Below are 18873 nucleotides of genomic sequence, written 5' to 3' on the forward strand. Positions count from 1 at the left end.
GGCGAGTATCAGAAGCTCAGTATTGTCAATGCGCAAAGAGGACCTGAGGTTCTCCTGCATACTGAAGTATAACTGTTGTGCTGAGAAAAAGCACTGTATGACTGAATTAAAAGCTGTATTACATAGTTGCTTTTTTCATGAAATACCATTTTTACTTTAAAAAAAAATCAACAGATAAACTAACGTTAATAGATTTGGGTGTTTGGCAGACATTTTCCTGAAGATGAATGAAGTAAGCCTGTCACTTCAAGGAAAACAACTGACAGTGCTTGTTGCCAATGATAGAATATGAGTTTTTAAGTGAAAATTAGAAATTTGGAACACTTCCATCTACCACAAAGAGCTTGACAGCTTCCCAATACTCAAAAACTTGTCTGATGAGATCAGTGGTGACATTCACAAATGTGATATTTTGGATAGGGTATAATGAAATGGGTCAACATTTGGAATATCTATAGAACTCAGTGAACCAAATATTTTCCAAATGACAAATGACGATGTTACACAATTATGTATGAGTAAAAGATCCACTCAAAATGCAAGATAGACTTCTGCTTCTAGCCAAGATGGAGTGACGGGGATGCCTTATGGCTAATGAGGTCCATCAAAAATTATTTCATGTGCTTTGTTGGCCAGGTCCATGTGCACATCCAGGTGATAGCAGAGTAGTCGACTGGATGAATGTTGGGCTTTGGAATCAGAAGATGTAGATTGAATCCTGGTCTGTCTTTTCCTTGGCCAATAAACACATTTACTGGTATATCTTCTTGGAGAAACTTTTATTAAAATCTTCTGTCCATTTAAAAGATTGGTTTAATATTACTTTAGAATTTTTTTTAATGTTTAAAATTTTTATTTATTTATTTTTTGGCCACACCGTGAGACATTTGGGATCTTAGTTCCCCGACCGGGAATTGAACCCGTGCCCCCTCCAGTGGAAGTTCAGAGTCTTAACCACTGGACTGCCGGGAAGGTCCCTACTTTTTAAAAAATTGTTGAACTGTGACTTTCCTTTTGGAGATATTATTTTAGGCTCTCCATCCTTAAGAGGTTGATATAGCAGTGCTGTGTCCTTCTTAGCCCATCCAAGTGCTACCCAGATTCAGTACTCATTACAAGACAGACACCACTCTGCCTGAAGCAGCGTGGCTGCAGTTGCTTAGATGTTTATATTTTCTTTTTTTTTAAATAAAATTTATTTATTTATTTTTGGCTGTGTTGGGTCTTTGTTGCTGCGCGTGGGCTTTCTCTAGTTGCAGTGAAGGGGGCTACTCTTTGTTGCTGTGCATGTACTTCTCATCGCGGTGGCTTCTCTTGTTGAGGAGCACGGGCTCTAGGCGTGCGGGCTTCAGTAGTTGTGGCACACGGGCTCAGTAGTTGTGGCACACGGGCTTATTAGTTGCTCTGTGGCATGTGGGATCTTCCCGGACCAGGGCTTCAACCCGTGTCCCCTGCATTGGCAGGTGGATTCCTAACCACTGCACCACTAGAGAAGTCCTGGATGTTTATATTTTCTTGCTTCTATCTCTTTAGACTTAGATATTAAAATTGGGTTCAGTTCCTCAGTCTCTTCTCAGATATCCTCTAAACCTGCTGCTTTGTTTGTCTTTCAGTTTCCTGGTGATGACATGGCATCTGCCAGCTCCAGCCGGGCAGGGGTGGCCCTGCCTTTTGAGAAGTCTCAGCTTATTCTGAAAGGTGAGTGGCACTGTATGAAGTTTGTCATTTCAGGTCCAGCCCCATCTTTGGGAAAGAGGTGGAATTATACCACACTTTGGCTTACGAGCATAACTATTCATTCTTATAGGGTTGTCATATTATAGCTGGAGTTTTTGAAGAGGAGGGGGATGAAAAGAACTTTTGGAAAGAATTATATAAAATGGCGAATCCTTCCTGCTCCAGGGCTCTTTTCTATCTACGCTCATTCCCTTGGTGAGCTCATCCGAACCTTATCACTTTAAATGCCACCAAATAGTAGGATCACTGCCACATTTGTATCTCCAGCCTGGCCTTGTCTCTGAACTCCAGGTTTGTATATCCAGTAGCTCACTTGGCATCTCCACTTGAAGGCTTAGTAAACGTCTAAAATGTGACATGCCTGGAACTGACCTGATTTTTTTTTTTTCCTCAATATCCTGTATTCAGCAAATCTGGTTTTGTCTACATTCAAAATGTGGGCAGCGTTCAGCCACTTCTCACCACCCCTGCTGACCCACCAGCTGGCATCATCTCTGCCCTAGATTAAGGTGGTAGCCTCCTAACCTGGCTTCCTACTTCTGCCCTTTGCCCCGCTTCATTCTGTTTATCGCACAGCAGCCAGTGATCTTGTTACAGTGTAAGCCAGCTCTTGTCACTTCTCTGCTCAAACACATCAAGGACTGTCTATCTCACTCCGCATACAAGCTGAAGATCCCACGTGATATGACCCCTTCCATTTCTCATTTCCTGTTCCACATTTACTCCTCTTTGGCTAGATGCACAGGTCCACATGGACCTCCCGTGCTATTCATTGCCTCTACCAGGTACACTCCCACCCCTGGGCCTTTGCACTTGCTGTTCCCGCTGAATGAAATGCTCTTTTGACTGAGTTATCTACCTGGTCTGCTTCCTTACTTTCTGCAGGTTTTTACCCCGAAGTCACTCTCTTCAACGAGGCCTTCCCTGATTCCCCCATCTAAAGCCTCCCTACCCTGATTCCCTCATGTCTCTCCCCTTCATCACCTTATCTTTTTCTTATCAGCCCCTGTCACTATTTAATGTTTGACCTATTGGAATCTATTTCATTTATTCACTATCTCTTTCCGTAGAATGTAAGCCCCACGAGAATAGGGGTTTTTGTCTGTTTTGCTTACTGTTGATGCCCCAAAGCCTAGAACAGTGCCTGACACATAGTGAGGCCTCAGTAAATATCACACGGATGAAAGCCTGCTGCTCCAGTAGCTTTAGGAGGAGGAGTCACGGGACCACAAGATGCTCGGGGAGAGAGGAGTGGCATTCAGTATCTGGGCTCAGGCCTCTCAACGTGATCATTGGGAGGCAAAATTGTATCTTTGGTCCAAATTTTTAAATTATTGTTTGAAAAATGGAAATGTTATTCATTTATTTCACACACTCACATAGTTTACAATTGTTTCCGTTCCTGCAGCTCCCCAGTTCCCTCGCCTGGAGGGAACCTGTTGTTATCAATGAGTGCTCCTTTTCCCACATCATCTTTTTTTTTTTTTTTTTTTTAAGCCTACAGCACCTGGTATTGCCAAGCGGTCTCCCATCCAAGTACTACCCAGGCCCAACCCTGCTTAGCTTCCGAGTTCAGGGGCATTCAGGGTGGTACTGCTGTAGTCCCCACACTTTTACCAACATGATATGTTGTCAGATTTTTTTTTTTTTTTTATCTTTGCCAGTCTGGTTGGTTAAAAAAAAAAAATTGTGTTCTCAGCATAGTTTTATTTCTCATTAAATGATAAGTGATGTTTAGTGTCCTATCATATGTTTAAGTAAATCTGTGTTTCCTTTTCTGTGGGTTGCCTGTGTCTATTCTTTGGCTGTTTCTTATTGAGTTATTGTTTTTTTTTATAGTTTTCATACATTTTAATTACTTTTCTTGGTGTCTCATGGCTGTTCCAGCCCTTTTGAGAAGGGAGAAGGATTAGAGTGAACTGGTAGGGTCTTGAACTTGAGACTACAGCCTTTACTGCCTAGCTAATAATTAGCAGGGCTAGGTCAGAACAGAAGCCTGCCCATGGAAACTGGTGATATCCTGAGGTCCCTGTTTTGGGACCATGTTATTCAGGAACAGGCTCTGACTTCTAAAGATTTCTCTCTTGCCTTTCCCTGATGTGTATTTTCTCACTAGTGTGGAGAGAGCTAGCTTGATAATACAGGTGCACCTCGTTATATATGCACTTAAGCTATAGGGAGTTGATAATACCATCCAGGAAAATGGTGGGGGAGAAAGAGGAGAGAAGCAACCATTTAAACAGTGTGGGTGGTTCTTCCTCCTGTGCATTTTGTGGATAGAGCCTCTGGTGTAATTTGGGAGCTGTTGCTATGCTGTCCCCTCTCTCTGCCTCAGTTCCCTGTGCCTCTCATAGTGCAGTCCTAGAGATTTATTTTTTTATTTTTTATCTTTAAAAATTTTTATTGGAGTATAGTTGATTTACAGTGTTGTGTTAGTTTCAGGTGTATGGTAAAGTGAGTCAGTTATGCATATGCACATATCCCCTCTTTTTAAGATTCTTTTCCCATATAGGTCACTAAGGAGTATTGAGTAGAGTTCCCTGTGTTATATACAGTAGGTCCTTATTAGTTATCTATTGTATTTATTTTTTTAATTAATTTTGTTTATTTATTTTTTTGGCTGCATGGGGTCTTTGTTGCTGCACGCGGGCTTTTCGCTAGTTGCCACGAACGGCGGCTACTCTTCGTTGTGGTGCACGGGCTTCTCATTGCAGTGGCTTCTCTTGTTGCGGAGCATGGGCTCTAGGCGCGAGGGCTTCAGTAGTTGTGGCACGTGGGCTCAGTACTTGTGGTTCTCTGGCTCTAGAGCGCAGGCTCAATAGTTGTGGCGCACGGGCTTAGTTGCTCTGTGGCATGTGGGATCTTCCTTGACCAGGATTCGAACCTGTGTCCCCTGCATTGGCAGGCGGATTCTTAACCACTGTGTCACCAGGGGAGCCCTGGTTATCTATTTTATATATAGTAATAGTGTGTATATGTCAATCCCAATCTCCCAAGTTATCCTTCTCCTCCAGTCCTAGAGTTTTACAATACACTTTTTAAATACACTAAGGTCCTCAAACGTAAGCCAACTATTTTATCTGATATTTAACTGAAGGAACACTGAAAACACAGCACAGCAAAGCAAAAAACTGGCTGTTTGGAACCTATAGAAGGATAATATGCCACACTTTATTCTGTTGCCTTCCTAAGAGCTTTTCAGGGGTATAATTTTGGAAATATGTGATTTTTTGCCTTATTTGTTGACTTTAAAAGCTAAATCCTATGTGAAGATGTGACTCCATGTATAAGAAACTGACATTTACATTTTATCAAATAGTAAATAAACTTTCTAGATAAACTTGAGACCTTTATTTTGGCTTGTCTTTTTTTTTTTTCTTTTTTTTTGGCTGTACGCGGGCCTCTCACTGTTGTGGCCTCTCCCACTGCGGAGCACAGGCTCCTGACGCACAGGCTCAGCGGCCATGGCTCACGGGCCTAGCCGCTCCACGGCATGTGGGATCTTCCCGGACCGGGTCACGAACCCATGTCCCCTACATCGGCAGGCGGACTCTCAACCACTGCGCCACCAGGGAAGCCCTGGCTTGTCTTTTAAGAACAAGAAACATTGAAAATATCACCCCACTTATTAATTATAAATTACTGCGGGGAAAATGTATCTTTACAGTGGAGTGACCTGGCAAACCCCACATTAACCATGGGATCAAAATTAGTATCCCCAATAGGAGGATGGCCTGGTGTGTACAGTAAGAAGTATACAACCTAACCTGTGTAGTTAGTATTCTTGACAAAAATGTTCACTGTAAATCTAACCATGAGGAAACAATCAGAAAAATGCAGGATTTAGCATTCTATAAGACAGCTGGTGGAAGGAAGTCTTTAAAAATCATTGTCATGGGGCTTCCCTGGTGGCGCAGTGGTTGAGAGTCCGCCTGCCGATGCAAGGGACGCGGGTTCGTGCCCCGGTCCGGGAAGATCCCACATGTACAGTTTGTTCATCTTGATTGGATCCTGGGTTGGGAGAAAAACAGCTATAAAAATATGTTTGGGGGACTTCCCTGGTGGCGCAGTGGTTATGACTCTGTGCTCCCAATGCAGAGGGCATGGATTTGATCCCTGGTCAGGGAACTAGATCCCACATGCATGCCACAGTTAAGAGTTGGCATGCCACAACTAAGAAGCCCGCGTGCCACAACTACAGAGCTGGAGGGCCGCAACTAAATCCTGGCACAACCAAATAAATATTAAAAAAAAAAGTTGGGAACAACTGGGAAAATTTGAATATGGAATGGGTATCAAATGATGGAAGGAGTGACTATACATTTTTTTTTTAGGTATAATAATGGTGGTGTGGTAGGTGGAAGAATGCCCTTATTGTTTGGAATTGCATTCTGAAAGTAATCAGGGCCGATCTGTCATGATATCTCCAACTAACTTTTTTTTTAAATACAGATGTCATATATATATCTGGGTCCTGTGCTATCCAATAGGGTAGCAAGTATAGCCACATAGAACTATTTACATTAAAATTAAATAAAATTTAAAGCTCCAGTCCTCAGTCTCACTAGCCATATTTCAAGTGCTTTATAACCATATGTATCTCATGGCAATGTATTGGACAGCGCTGGTGTAGAACATTTTTATTATTGCGGAAGTTCTCTGGGTAATATTGATGATAGACGCTGAGAGAGAGACAGAAAAGCATATGTGGCAAAATGGTAGCAGTTAGTAAATAATGTGCAATTATTTATTCTATTCTTTCAATTTTTATGTAAATTGGAAACTTCACAAAAAACTACTAACTGCACCATGTGATCTTAGATTGAGTCCAGGACTAGAAAAAAATCTTTTCTCTTTTGCTATAATGGACATTGATAGGGTAATTGGCAAAATTTGAATAAGGTCTGTACCTTAGATAATAGTATTAAAGAATGTTGAATTTCCCAGTGTTGATAATTATACTATGGTAACATTAGAAAATGTCTTAGTTCTTAGAAAAGACACACTGAAGTATTTAGGGAGAGAAAAAGAGAGAGTAATAAAGCAAGTAGCGTAGAAAGTTAATATTTGGTGACTTTGGGTGAAGGGTTTTTTAATCAAATTATTTAATTAATTAATTAATTAATTTGGCTGCGTTGGGTCTTCTTTGTGGCATGTGAAATCTTTTGTTGTGGCACTTGGGCTTCTCTCTAGTCGTGTCATGCAGGTTTTCTGTCTCTAATTGAGACGCGTGGGCTCAGTAGTTGTGGCGCACGGGCTTAGTTGCCCCATAGCTTGTGGGATCTTACTTCCCCGACCAGGGATTGAACCCACGTCCCCTGAGTTGGAAGGGGGATTCTCTACCAGTGGACCACCAGGGAAGTCCCCGGTGAAGGGTTTATAAGAATTCTTTGTATTAGTCTTGCAACTTTTCTAAATGTCTGAAATTATATCAATAAAAATTTTTTTTAAAGTAGATACTAAAAAAACAAGGACCAAAAGGGAAACTTGATGGAAGGGTTCAAAGAATCAGCCCGGGAGCTGAGAGGCTTGATTCCAGGCTTAGCACTGCCTTTGACTAGCTCCGTGATTTTGGATATGTCTCACTTCCCTGGATCTTAGCTTGCCCAACTATTAAATAAAGGGTTTGAACTTGTTGATTTCAAAGAAACTGTCTAGCTCAAAATGGTAGGACTCTATATAACTAGTTCCTATTTTTTATCTATATTTTTACATTTAAGGGTCTGCCTGCAGATCTGCGCTCACACCACCAGGTGGCCTCAGTTAACCTTGGTCTATGTGTGTAGTATTTTCATTTTCCCACTCTGGGCCACATTTCCCAGCTCTACGACCTTTTTTCCTAGTACCAACCCTTGTTGCTTCTTAATCTTCACGACAGCTTTTGTTGCTGTTGTTCCTTGACTTTCTCTCTAGTGTTCTTTTGGTCCTGGAGAAGACACGTATTGCTAAAAAACAATCAGAGGTGGCTTTGTCCTTTGCCAAGTTGTGGACCCTTATAGGACTGTCATCCCTCAGAAAGGTCTAGGAGGGAGAGGTTTGCTAACTCTTGATGGGAACTCAGGTTCAGGCAGTCTTGTCATCATGGGTAAGGAACGTCAGTTATATGCTCTGATTTGGGGCATAGGATAGAAAACATCCAGATGGGTTTCGTCCTAGTGATCTGGAGTTTCTACCATGGCTGATAAATGCTACAAAAGGAGCTTGTCTAGCATCCAGCCCTGGGCGTATGCTTGCTTAGTTGGTGCTGAGCCCCTCGCTTGCTGGTGCCGTGTAAGCATCAGAAATGCTGCCACATGAAGGAAATGAACAGAAGAGGAAATGCAGGTGGTTAACAAGTACATGGAAAAACTGTTCAATCTGGCTAGTAATTGAAGAAAAGCATTAGAACAAATAAGCAAAGTCTGGAAATGGCATATAGCATGGTGTGGAGTCAGGCTGCCAGGTGCACATTGTGGTTCGAAGCTCCCTGGATGGGTAGCCTGGGGCAATGACCTAGCTTCCCCAAGCTTGTTTCCTCCTGGGTGAAACGGAATGATGATGTATTTCCTGCCTCGTTGTAAGGATTCGGTTAGATAATGTGTGCATAGCACAGGATCTGTAATAAGTGCTCATTAACTCTTAGCTATTATCTTTATACTATTTTTTTTTTTTACCTACATGATTTGCAAAGGGTGAAAAAAACATAGTACTCAGTGCTATGCAGTGTTTGGTGAAATGGATATATTCCTATAGTGCTGATAGGTGTCTACATGGGTTTAGAAAGGAACTGAGCAGTTTTAAGAACTTTAAAAACTGTTCATATCCTTTGGAAGAATACTCAGAAATGCATGCAGATACTATATACATTTGTGGTCATTTTCCCCAAGCCAAAAGTTGGAAGCAATCTATTCAACAGTGAAAGAATAGTTGCCTAAATTATGGTGTATGCTTGTAATGGGCTTATGTTGCAGCTTTTTAAAATGGATTTTGGGGGGAGAGGAATTTTTAAAGAATTGGAGACATAAAAGATGAAAGTCTAGAAAGTCTGTATTTACCAACATCTTAATGATAATTATCCCAGTGTTTTTGGGTTAGGAGTGATTTTTTCTCTTATGCTTCTTTTCTTATGCTCTTTTTATACCCTCACATTAAAAAAGAAGTCTTTTTAGAATGAGGAAAAGACAAAATTTCTTTTTTAAAAGAAACAACAAAAAAAGAGGGAGCACATCTGCCACAGGGGGGCAGCTGGGAGCCCTCTGACTCATCCTTGACTTCTGTCTTTCCTGTCCAGTGGTGTCAGCAAAGCCCAAGGTGCACAGTCGTCAACCTCGAATTAACTCGTTTGTGGAAGTGGCAGTGGATGGACTCCCCAGTGAGACCAAGAAGACTGGGAAGCGAATTGGGAGCTCCGAGCTTCTCTGGAACGAGATCATCATTTTGTAAGAGAAAACCCCTTCTCTCCGAATGCAGCCTCCCAGGAGAATAGAGGAAGGGGTTGTGGGAGATCCAGGTTTCCTGTAGCAGCCTCTAGTCCTTCCGCCTTTGGTACCTGAGGCACTTTCTCTTCAGGTGTTTTTACATCATCGAGGTCACAGAGTGTTCATTGTTAGCTAGATGGTTACAGGGTCAGCTCTGGGGGGGAAAGGGTATATGTGAGTGTCTTCTTCTTTGGGGTTCCCGCCACCTTCAAGATGTCAGCAGTGTAGTTTCTCTGTTTTCTTCTAAGTTACAGGAGTGACTGATCTGCTTGGATATGACGAATCAAGTATTTGTTTTCCAGGAATGTCACGGCCCAGAGTCATTTAGATTTGAAGGTCTGGAGCTGCCACACCTTGAGAAATGAACTGCTAGGCACTGCCTCTGTCAACCTCTCCAATGTCCTGAAGAACAATGGGGGCAAAAGTATGTACAAAGAAGGGGTACCTGACGTCATTTATTTGTGGGGGTGGGGGAAAGAATGTGAAGGCGTGGATGTCTCTCACATGGTGGATAAACCTGGTGATGCAGTTTCCTCCAGGACCAGAGGCTGCAGTTACTGTACTCCCGGTGGATGTGGTCCGTGGAGTTCTAGGAAGACTGAGAGCTACTCTCTGCCTCTATCGCGGAACTCAGCCCCTTGGTCCAGGGCCCCTAGTGGTGGGATGCACTGATGTCTCCCCCTTGATCCTTCCTCAGGGATGCATACTTTCCCTCTACCCCTCTTTTCCTGATCCTGATGTGTGATGTGTAAAATCAAACTGTCAAATGCCTCCAACCTAAATCATTACTTTCCTAGTCTGATGCCTCAAACACAACAAAGGAGCTTCGTCTGTGGGTGGGTATGTACATGTGTGCCTGCCTGTCTGCGTGGAATGGTGTTACAAATGGTGCCCTGTGCTTAGAAGGCGCTCGATAAGCATTTCCTGGTTCTTGGAATGCAGTGGAAGCTCTATCATGATTATTCAGCATGCCTCGGCTGCACGGAAATCTAAATCCTCACGTCTGTTTATTGCTGTTTGTGGTCAGTGGAGTAACCCATGGCTGAGGTATCTGGATCCTCCCTCATAAAGCCTCTATTCAGAGCAGTACCAGATGTGGTGAGGGAATGCCACAGAAAGAAAGGCTCCTTCTTTTCTTGATGTGTGCTGTCTAGCAAATATTTTCTGAACGTGGATTTAGTTTAAGAGAGATGTGTGGGTGGGGAGCCCCGAGTCCCAGGGAGAGTGCTGCTTGATTCAAGAGTCTTTCCTTTCTGAGCCTGTCCTTTCTGATGGGCCTCTTGGGTAGGGTTTGAGGCTCCGCCGGTCTTTTTCTTTCTGCTGGGCACACACTGATGTGGTGAACCCACTCCGGACTCGGGAATCGTCTGAAATGAGGATCTGCCTCTATTCTAATTCTGCAGGGAACACCCCGCTGCTCTGTCTTCTGAGTCGGTCTTTATTTTCCCAAATGCTAGCCTGCCTTTTATAATTTGATTCTCAAGGAGGATTATATTTACTATGTCATTTGGAAATAGACTTGTGGGCATTCTCACATTAGGATCAGCAAGCGACATGAGTGTCCTTTTCTCTCCTTTTTCATTTGTCCAGTTGGCATATTTTTGCTTTCAATTACAAAAGTAATTGTTGAAAAATTGGGAATCACACAAAAGCACACAGACACACAAAGAAGATAAAATTCTCCTGGAAGCACAGTACCTAGAGATAATTATTGTTAACATTTTGATATATGCCTTTCTGAGCTTTTTGTCCCTGTGTGCAGTGTATTAATATTTAAGATATCAGTGAAACAAAATTGAGATCATACATGAACTTATTATTTTGCAACATGCATTCTTCTCTTTAAAATGTATTACTATATCTTTATTTTTAATTGTGATTTAAAAAAACACATAACGTAAAACTTACCATCTTAACCATTTTTAAATGTACAGTTCAGTGGCATTAAGTACATTGACAGGATTCTGCAGCCATCACCTCCATCTGTCTCCAGGACTTTTTCATCTTGCTAAACGCAAACTCTGTACCCATTAAACAGTAACTCCCTCCCTTCTCTCAACCCACACCATTCAGCTCTCTGTCCCTATGAGTCTGCTTACTCTAGGTACTGCATATGAGTGGCATCATACAGTATTTACCCTTTTGTGTCTGGCTTCTTTCACTCAGCATAATGTCCTTAAGCCTCTTTCACGTGGTACGTATCAGAATCACCTTTTTTTTTCTTTCTTTTAAAATTTTATTTTATTTTATTTTGGCCACACTGCACGGCTTGTGGGATCTTAGTTACCTGACCAGGGATTGAACCCGGGCTCTCGGCAGGGAAAGCACGGAGTCCTAACTGCTGGACGGCTCAGTAGTTGTGGCTCGTGGGTTCTAGAGTGCAGGCTCAGTAGTTGTGGCGCACGGGCTTAGTTGCTCTGCGGCATGTGGGATCTTCCCGGACCAGGGCTCGAACCCGTGTCCCCTGCATTGGCAGGCGGATTCTTAACCAGTGCGCCACCAGGGAAGTCCCCAGAATCATCTTTTTTATGCCGAATAATATTGCATTGTATGCCGCATTTTGCTGATCCATTCATCCATCCAAGGACATTTGGGTTGCTTCTACTTTTTGCCTGTAGTGAACAGTGCTGTTGTGAACATGGGTGTCCAAATATCTCTTCAAGTCCCTGCTTTCAGTTCTTTTGGATATATATTCAGAAGTAGAATAGCTGCATCACATGGTAATTCTATTTTAAGTTTTTGAGGAACCGCCATACTGTTTTCCATAGCTGTTGTACCATAAAATATTTAATTGTTCCTCAGAAGTCAGTTTTTGATCACTGTCTGGTAGTAGTCTTATCAGATGGCTGTGTGAAAATTTAAGGTTGAACATTTGGGTAGTTTTCAGTATTTCACAGTCACAAATAATGCTATTTTGATAAACTTATAAGTTTACAAATCTTTGTACCAATTGTTAGAAATGTGTATTAAATTATTGAACATAGACTTGCTGGATTTAAACATTTTTCAAGGTTTCGGACACATTGCCAGATTACCCTCCAGAAAAGTTCTACCCATTTATCCTTCCATCAGCAGTAGCTGAGATGGCTGGTTTCTATTGCACTTTAACATTTATTGGATTTATTTGTAAAAAAAAAAATATACATATATATTTTTTAGCCTATTTTATAATTAACATTTTGCCAGATTTGCTTCATCTAATTCTTTTTGGTTGCAGTATTTAAAGTAAATTACAGGTGTTTCAACCTTTTATCCTAGATTCTTCAGCATGCATCTCATTAAAAAAGGACTTTTTTTACATAATTACTGTACCATTATCACACCTGGCAATATTTACACGAATTCCTCATTATCACCTAATACCCAGTTCATATTCGATTTCACCATCTATCTCAAAGTGTTGTTTTACAGTTGGTTTGCCCCAACCTGGATTTGGGCAACGTCCCCTCATTGCATTTGGTGGTTATGTCTTTGAAGTCCCCCCACCTCCACTCCACCTTTTTTAAAGCTGTAATTTACTCAAGGAGACTGAATTTTTTTTTTTTTTTCTGGTACGCGGGCCTCTCACTGTTGTGGCCTCTCCAGTTGCGGAGCACAGGCTCCGGACGCGCAGGCTCAGCGGCCATGGCTCACGGGCCCAGCCGCTCCACGGCATGTGGGATCTTCCCAGATCGGGGCACGAACTCGCGTCCCCTGCATCGGCAGGCGGACTCTCAACCACTGCGCCACCAGGGAAGCCCTGAATGTTTTTAAAGTGTGTTTATTGCCTTATTAATGTCCTTTGCTCATTTTTTTACTGAAATGTGCATTTTTCTCTTTTGGTTTTGACAGAGCTCTTTATATGTTAAGGCTGTTATTCTTTGTCTTGTAATTTGTGTTTTCCCAGTTTTTCATTTGCATTTTAATTTTTCAGGCTTTTTTTTTCCTTTTTTCCATACAGATGTTTTAAACTTTCTGTAGTCAAGTCTGTTACCTTTTATATTTTCAGCCTTTTCTTTTATGTTTTGGAAGGCTTTCCTTTATTCTGAGATCAGGTAAATGATCATCTCTATTTTCCCCTAGTTCATTGTGATTTTATATTTTTAATTTAATTCTTCATCCAAATGAATTTATCTTTGTGTACAGTGTGAGTAGGGATCTAATTTAATTTATCCTGAATAGTTAACTGATTACTTTAGCACTACTTATTAAATAACCTATCTATATCCCCAGTGATCTGAGTTGCTACCTTAAGCATATATTAAAAACATATGTATATTTGGGCCTGTTTGGGACTTTCCATTCATTGATGTTTTTTTTCAGCCTTTTCAAATCACTCTGCCTTAGCTAGTATAACATTATGTTATGTTTTTAATATCTGACAGTTCAAGTTTCTCTTCTTTTCAAAATCTTCCTGCCTCTTCTTTGCATGGATGACATCATCACATGAATTTTACATTATTTTGTCAGGTTCTCCCCTCTTCCTATTCTCCTACCCCCAATCCCTTGAGATTTTTGTTGGAATCTATCATATGTAAAGTTTCTTTATGGAGAATTTTCATACCAGGAACATGGAATGTCTCTAAATTCACTCAAATCATTTTGAAGTTATCTTCAGATAGATTCTTTTAGTTTTTAAAGAAGGTTTGATATTATTTTCAGTGGGATCTTTTTCTATTATGTCTTCTAACTTAGTGTTGTTGGTATATGACTATTAGTTTCTGTATTTTCTTTTATATAATCAGTCACTTGCTGAATTCTTAGTATAGATTTTCAACAGTTTCTTTTGGATTTTCTTGGTAGACGTTTATGTGGTTTCTAAGATCGAAAATTTTGATCGTCTTAGGAGATAATTTTACTTCTTTTTCTTTGTTAGTTGCTTTGTATACAACTTCCTGTTTTAGTGGTGATGGAGTGGGCATTCTCCCCTAATAACTAAGCTTATAGTGACTTATTTAGGTGTCAGGTTGGGTATTAGTTGGTAACCTGTCTTCTTGGTTTACTAATCATTGTTGTCTTTTTTAAAAAATCAGGATAAGGGTTGAATTTTGAGCAAATAGTTTTTATTTTATCTTTTAAAAAATATTTATTTGGCTGCGTCGGGTCTTAGTTGTGGCACGCGAGATCTTTTAGTTGTAGCATGCAGCAAATAGCTTTTAAGCAACCATTGGGATAATTATATGTTTCTCCTTTCAATGTATTATATTAATTTCCTTGTAGTAACAACCTTAGAATTTCTAGAATATACCTAATTGCTCATGGTAGATTATTCCTTGAAAATTTTTTTAGAATTACATGTTCGTATTTTATTTGGGGGTTTTCCATCTAATTCATGAGTGACATTTGTTTGTAGTTTTGTACTATTTTTGTCATCTTTGGAATCAAGGCTAGGCTAATTTTATAAAGTAAATTGAAGTGCTTTCCAACTTCGGGAATAGACTCTATAACATGGGAATTATCTGTTCCATGAGTGCAGGAAAGAGCTCACCCATAAAACCAACTAGGTCTGGCAGCTTTCTCTGAAATAATTCTTTGATGACTTTTTCAGTTCTTTCCCCATAATGATTGGTTTGTTCAGCTTTTCTGATTTATCTTGTGTCAATTTTGTTAATGCATATATTCTGAGAAAACTGTTTCATGTTCAAGTTATTAATATAAAGATTTGAGATAGCATTCTCATTTTTAAAAATGTTTCTAGTTTTTCTCACTTAAAAATGTTGGTATTTGTGTGTTTTTTTCCCCATTTTTTTTTTCTTGACTTGCATAAACATTTTTGTTTTAACTTTTGGCTTTTAATTTATTTTTCACAGGACAACTACTTGGACTTATTTATCAATTATACCATGTTTTCTAACGTTAATTTCTATTTTTAACTTTGTTAACCTTTTTCATCTTTTAGCTTTATTTATTCAATAGTCAGTCATTTATAGCTTTTTGAGTTGAAAGCTTAGTGCATTTATTTTTGTCCTGTCTTATTTAATAATAAAAACATTCTTGCTTTAAATTTGTCTTTGATTTTTACCCCACTTGGTATTCAAATTTTTTTCTGCTAAAGAAAAGTGCACAAATCTTAAGTGAGACAGCTCAGTGAATATTTACATGTGTTCACATCTGTGTAATCACCACTCAGATCAAGAGATAGAACATTCCCAGAACCCCAGAAATTTCCCCATGTCCCTTGCTTGCCCTGCCCTGAGATAACAGCTATTCTGAATTTTATCACTGTTGATCACTATTGATTAGTTTTGCCTATTCTTGAATTTTGTATCAGTGAAATCAATTCATCTGTGCTTTTGCATGTAATGAGAGTTTGTTTTTTTTTACTGGGGTATGGTATCCTATTGTATGAATATACCACAATTTATTTGTCTCATCTCCTGTTGGTAGCCGTTTGGGTTAGTTCCAGTTTTTAGCCACCATGAGCAAAGCTGCTGTGAACATTCTTATACAAGTATTTTGGAAGACACAGACATACACTTCTGTTAAATCTATCTATGTGTCTATCTATCTATATCTATCTTGAGGACTTGTTTCATAGGGTGGATGTATGTTTAGCTTTAGTAGAGACTGTCTGGTGGAGAACCAATTTGCCATCCCCTACATTTTGCTGTGTTCTGCTCCTTTTTTGTAATTGCTCTTGTGATTTTCTCTTTGAGCCCAGCGTGATTCAGGAGGATGTTTCCTATGGCTCCCAGGGGCTGTGTTGCTTGTGGCAGTGGCTGCAGCTTCTACTGCTCTTGCTGATGCCAGCCTTAGCACTTTGAGTGTGTGGCTGGGTTTAGTAGTGAGGCGCATCAGATCCAAATCTGATGGAAAATTTGGGCAGTGGGCTGCTTTTTCTTAGAAAAACAAATCTAGGATGACAATATAGATAATATTCTGGCTGTGTTTCCTAAAGCCCTCTGTATAGAGCAAGGCTGTTTCTGATGATTGCAAATCTGTCATGTAGAGAAGTGGTTAAGAACATGTGGACTCTGGAGTCAGACTCCCGAGGTTTGAATCCTGATCCCACCAGCTTTGTACATCAGACACTTAACTTCTCAGTGCTTCTGTTTCCTTGTCTGTAAAATATTGTTTTGAGATTAAGTGAGCTAACAACAGTATGTGACACATGTTCGTACTATAGTAGTAGTAGTAGTAGTAATGGTAGTTATTATTCTGTCTCCTCTGATACTTTCCTTCCCAAAGATTGGGAGGTACAAATCCCAGAGATGGACAGCAGAGACCCAGTTTCCTGATATGGGACCTCCTTGCCTAAATGGGAGGCAGCCCTGAGGTTGTTCCAAGAGAGAATTCTAAGACTGGACAAATGCAAAAGCTTTGCAGGTGTGGAGTGGGGAGGCCATTATTAACATGGGACATTTTTCAGCACCACGGCCTTGGAGCCTGCTCTCCTTGGGGAGCTGCTGGACGGGAAATGTTTCCAGAGTGGTGTCTAGGTATGAATATGGTTTCGTAGGGTAGTGGGTTACAGTAGGTGAGGTGACTCCTCTCATTGTGGCCGGGTCTTCCTGAAACCACTTTTCCTGGGAAAGGGAGTGACGGGTAGCGGTTACCCCACCTGGTGTTTTTCTGCTCCATGGGACATAATTCATTCTTTCATTTGCTCCCTTGTTTTCCCCTGGGTGGACTTGGAGGTTGACTGGGAGACCCAGCTGATGTTTCCTGCCTCCCCTGGCCGAGGGATGCTGCAGTGGAGGGTTTTACTCAAGTCCAGCAGTTACGTAATGGTCAGCCTTGGCTGACTCTGCAGGGACATTGACCTGGCAGTGGCTGCACAGAGGACTTGACTAAAAGTCCTGGTTTGGCTCTTAAGGATGGTTCTAGTCATCTCTGTGTGGAAGCCAGCTTTTGAGTTTGACTATTGCTTTTTTTTAAATTTATTTTTTGGGGACTTCCCTGGTGGTCCAGTGGTAAAGAATCTGCCTTCCAGTGCAGGGAACAGGGATTTGATCTCTGATCGGGGAACTAAGATCCCACATGCTGTGGGGCAACTAAGCCCATGTGCCACAACTACTGAGCCTGCACGCCACAACTAGAGGGCCTGCATGTTGCAAACTACAGAGGCCATGCACCACAACTAGAGAGAGAAAACCCACATGCCACAACTAGAGACAAGCCCGCGAGCTGCAACAAAAAATCCCGCATGCCGCAGTGAAGATCCTGTGTACCACACCTAAGACCCAATGCAGCCAAAAAATAAAGAATAAATAAGTACAATAAAATAAAAATAAAAAATCTTAAAAATAATGTTAAGTCCCCAAAGCAAGAACCAATGCTTTAAGAAAATAAAAAAAGAAAAATGATAATTTATTTTTTAAAAAATTGAATGAATACCAATTTAAAATTTATTTATTTATTTATTTGTCTGCGCCGGGTCTTAGTTGCAGCATGTGGGATCTTCGTTGTTGCCTGCAAAATCTTTAGTTGCAGTGTGCGAACTCTTAGTTGCGGCAGGTGGGATCTAGTTCCCTGACCAGGGATCGAACCCCAGCCCCGTCCATTGGGAGCACGGAGTCTTAGCCACTGGGCCACCAGGGAAGTACCCTGAATACTGATTTTTTTTTTTTTTTTGCGGTACGCGGGCCTCTCACCGTTGTGGCCTCTCCCGCTGAGGAGCGCAGGCTCCGGACGTGCAGGCTCAGCGGCCATGGCTCACGGGCCCAGCCGCTCCGCGGCATGTGGGATCTTCCCGGACCGGGGCACGAACCTGCATCCCCTGGATCGGCAGGCGGACTCCCAACCACTGCACCACGAGGGAAGCCCTGAATACCGATTTTTAAAAACCTTTTTATTAGGGGAATTTTCAAACATAATCCCCATTCCCCAGTAGTCACCAGCATATGTTTCAGCCGTACCCGCCCCTGGATGATCTTCATTTCTTTCTAGCTTGGTAGCAGATAGGAGCTGAGACCCACTTTTCTCTTGTAGCTCTCCTCTCTGGTAGTTGGACTCATCAACACTGCAGACCTTGGCACTACCAGATTGTCCTGCTTTCAAGGAGGGAAATATGGCTTGAAGTAGATTAAAAAAAAAAAAATCCAAACTTCTTTATTTTAAAATAATTTCAAATTCAGAGACAAGTTACAAGGCTAGGACAAAAAACTCCCCTATACTCTTCATCCATGTGGTGATATTTTGATGCATTTGCCTTAACATCGTCTGTATGTCTGTATATGCATGTATGGTGATTTGCTGAATCATTTTAAATTATAAATCTTATACATCTTTGTCCCTGAATATTTAAATGTGTATTTCCTAAGAAGGATATTTTCTTGCCTAACCACTATAAATGAACCTAATCAAGAAATCTAACATTTTTACAGTATTGTTATATAATTCGTATTTTCTAATTGTTGCAAAAATGCACTTCAGGTGATTTCCAGGATCCCATGCAAGATTGTGCATTACATTTGGTTGTCCTTAAATCTGGGGTCAGTTCCTCAGCCTATTTTTGTCTTTGATGACACTGTCATTGTTAAAGAGTTCAGGCTGTCTTTTTGTAGAATCTCCTCAGTTTAGATTCAGAGTACTACACATTTTTGGCAGGAGCATTCCAGAAGCGATGTTGTATCCTTCTCAGTGTGTCAGATCAGGGGGCACACAACTCAGCTTGTTTCATTATTGATGATGTGAACTTTGACCATTGGGTTAGGGTTGTGTCTGCCAGGCTCTCCACCGTAAAATGACTATTTTCTCT

General features: G+C 41.0%; 1 protein-coding gene and 1 pseudogene across 1 annotated transcript in view; one reads left to right on the forward strand and one right to left on the reverse strand.

Moving 5' to 3' along the window:
* Positions 1–18873, forward strand: part of WWP2 (WW domain containing E3 ubiquitin protein ligase 2) — a 145263-nt gene that overhangs the window by 20215 nt on the left and 106175 nt on the right. The window contains exons 2-4 of the mRNA XM_065899107.1: positions 1614–1698; positions 9008–9155; positions 9497–9618. Of these exons, the coding sequence (XP_065755179.1) occupies positions 1629–1698; positions 9008–9155; positions 9497–9618 (340 nt within the window). The 5' untranslated portion in view covers positions 1614–1628. The remainder of the gene's footprint in view (positions 1–1613; positions 1699–9007; positions 9156–9496; positions 9619–18873) is intronic.
* Positions 3233–3341, reverse strand: LOC136141558 (5S ribosomal RNA; annotated as a pseudogene).

This window comes from Phocoena phocoena, chromosome 20 (genome assembly GCF_963924675.1).
Source record: "Phocoena phocoena chromosome 20, mPhoPho1.1, whole genome shotgun sequence".
Lineage (NCBI taxonomy): Eukaryota > Metazoa > Chordata > Mammalia > Artiodactyla > Phocoenidae > Phocoena > Phocoena phocoena.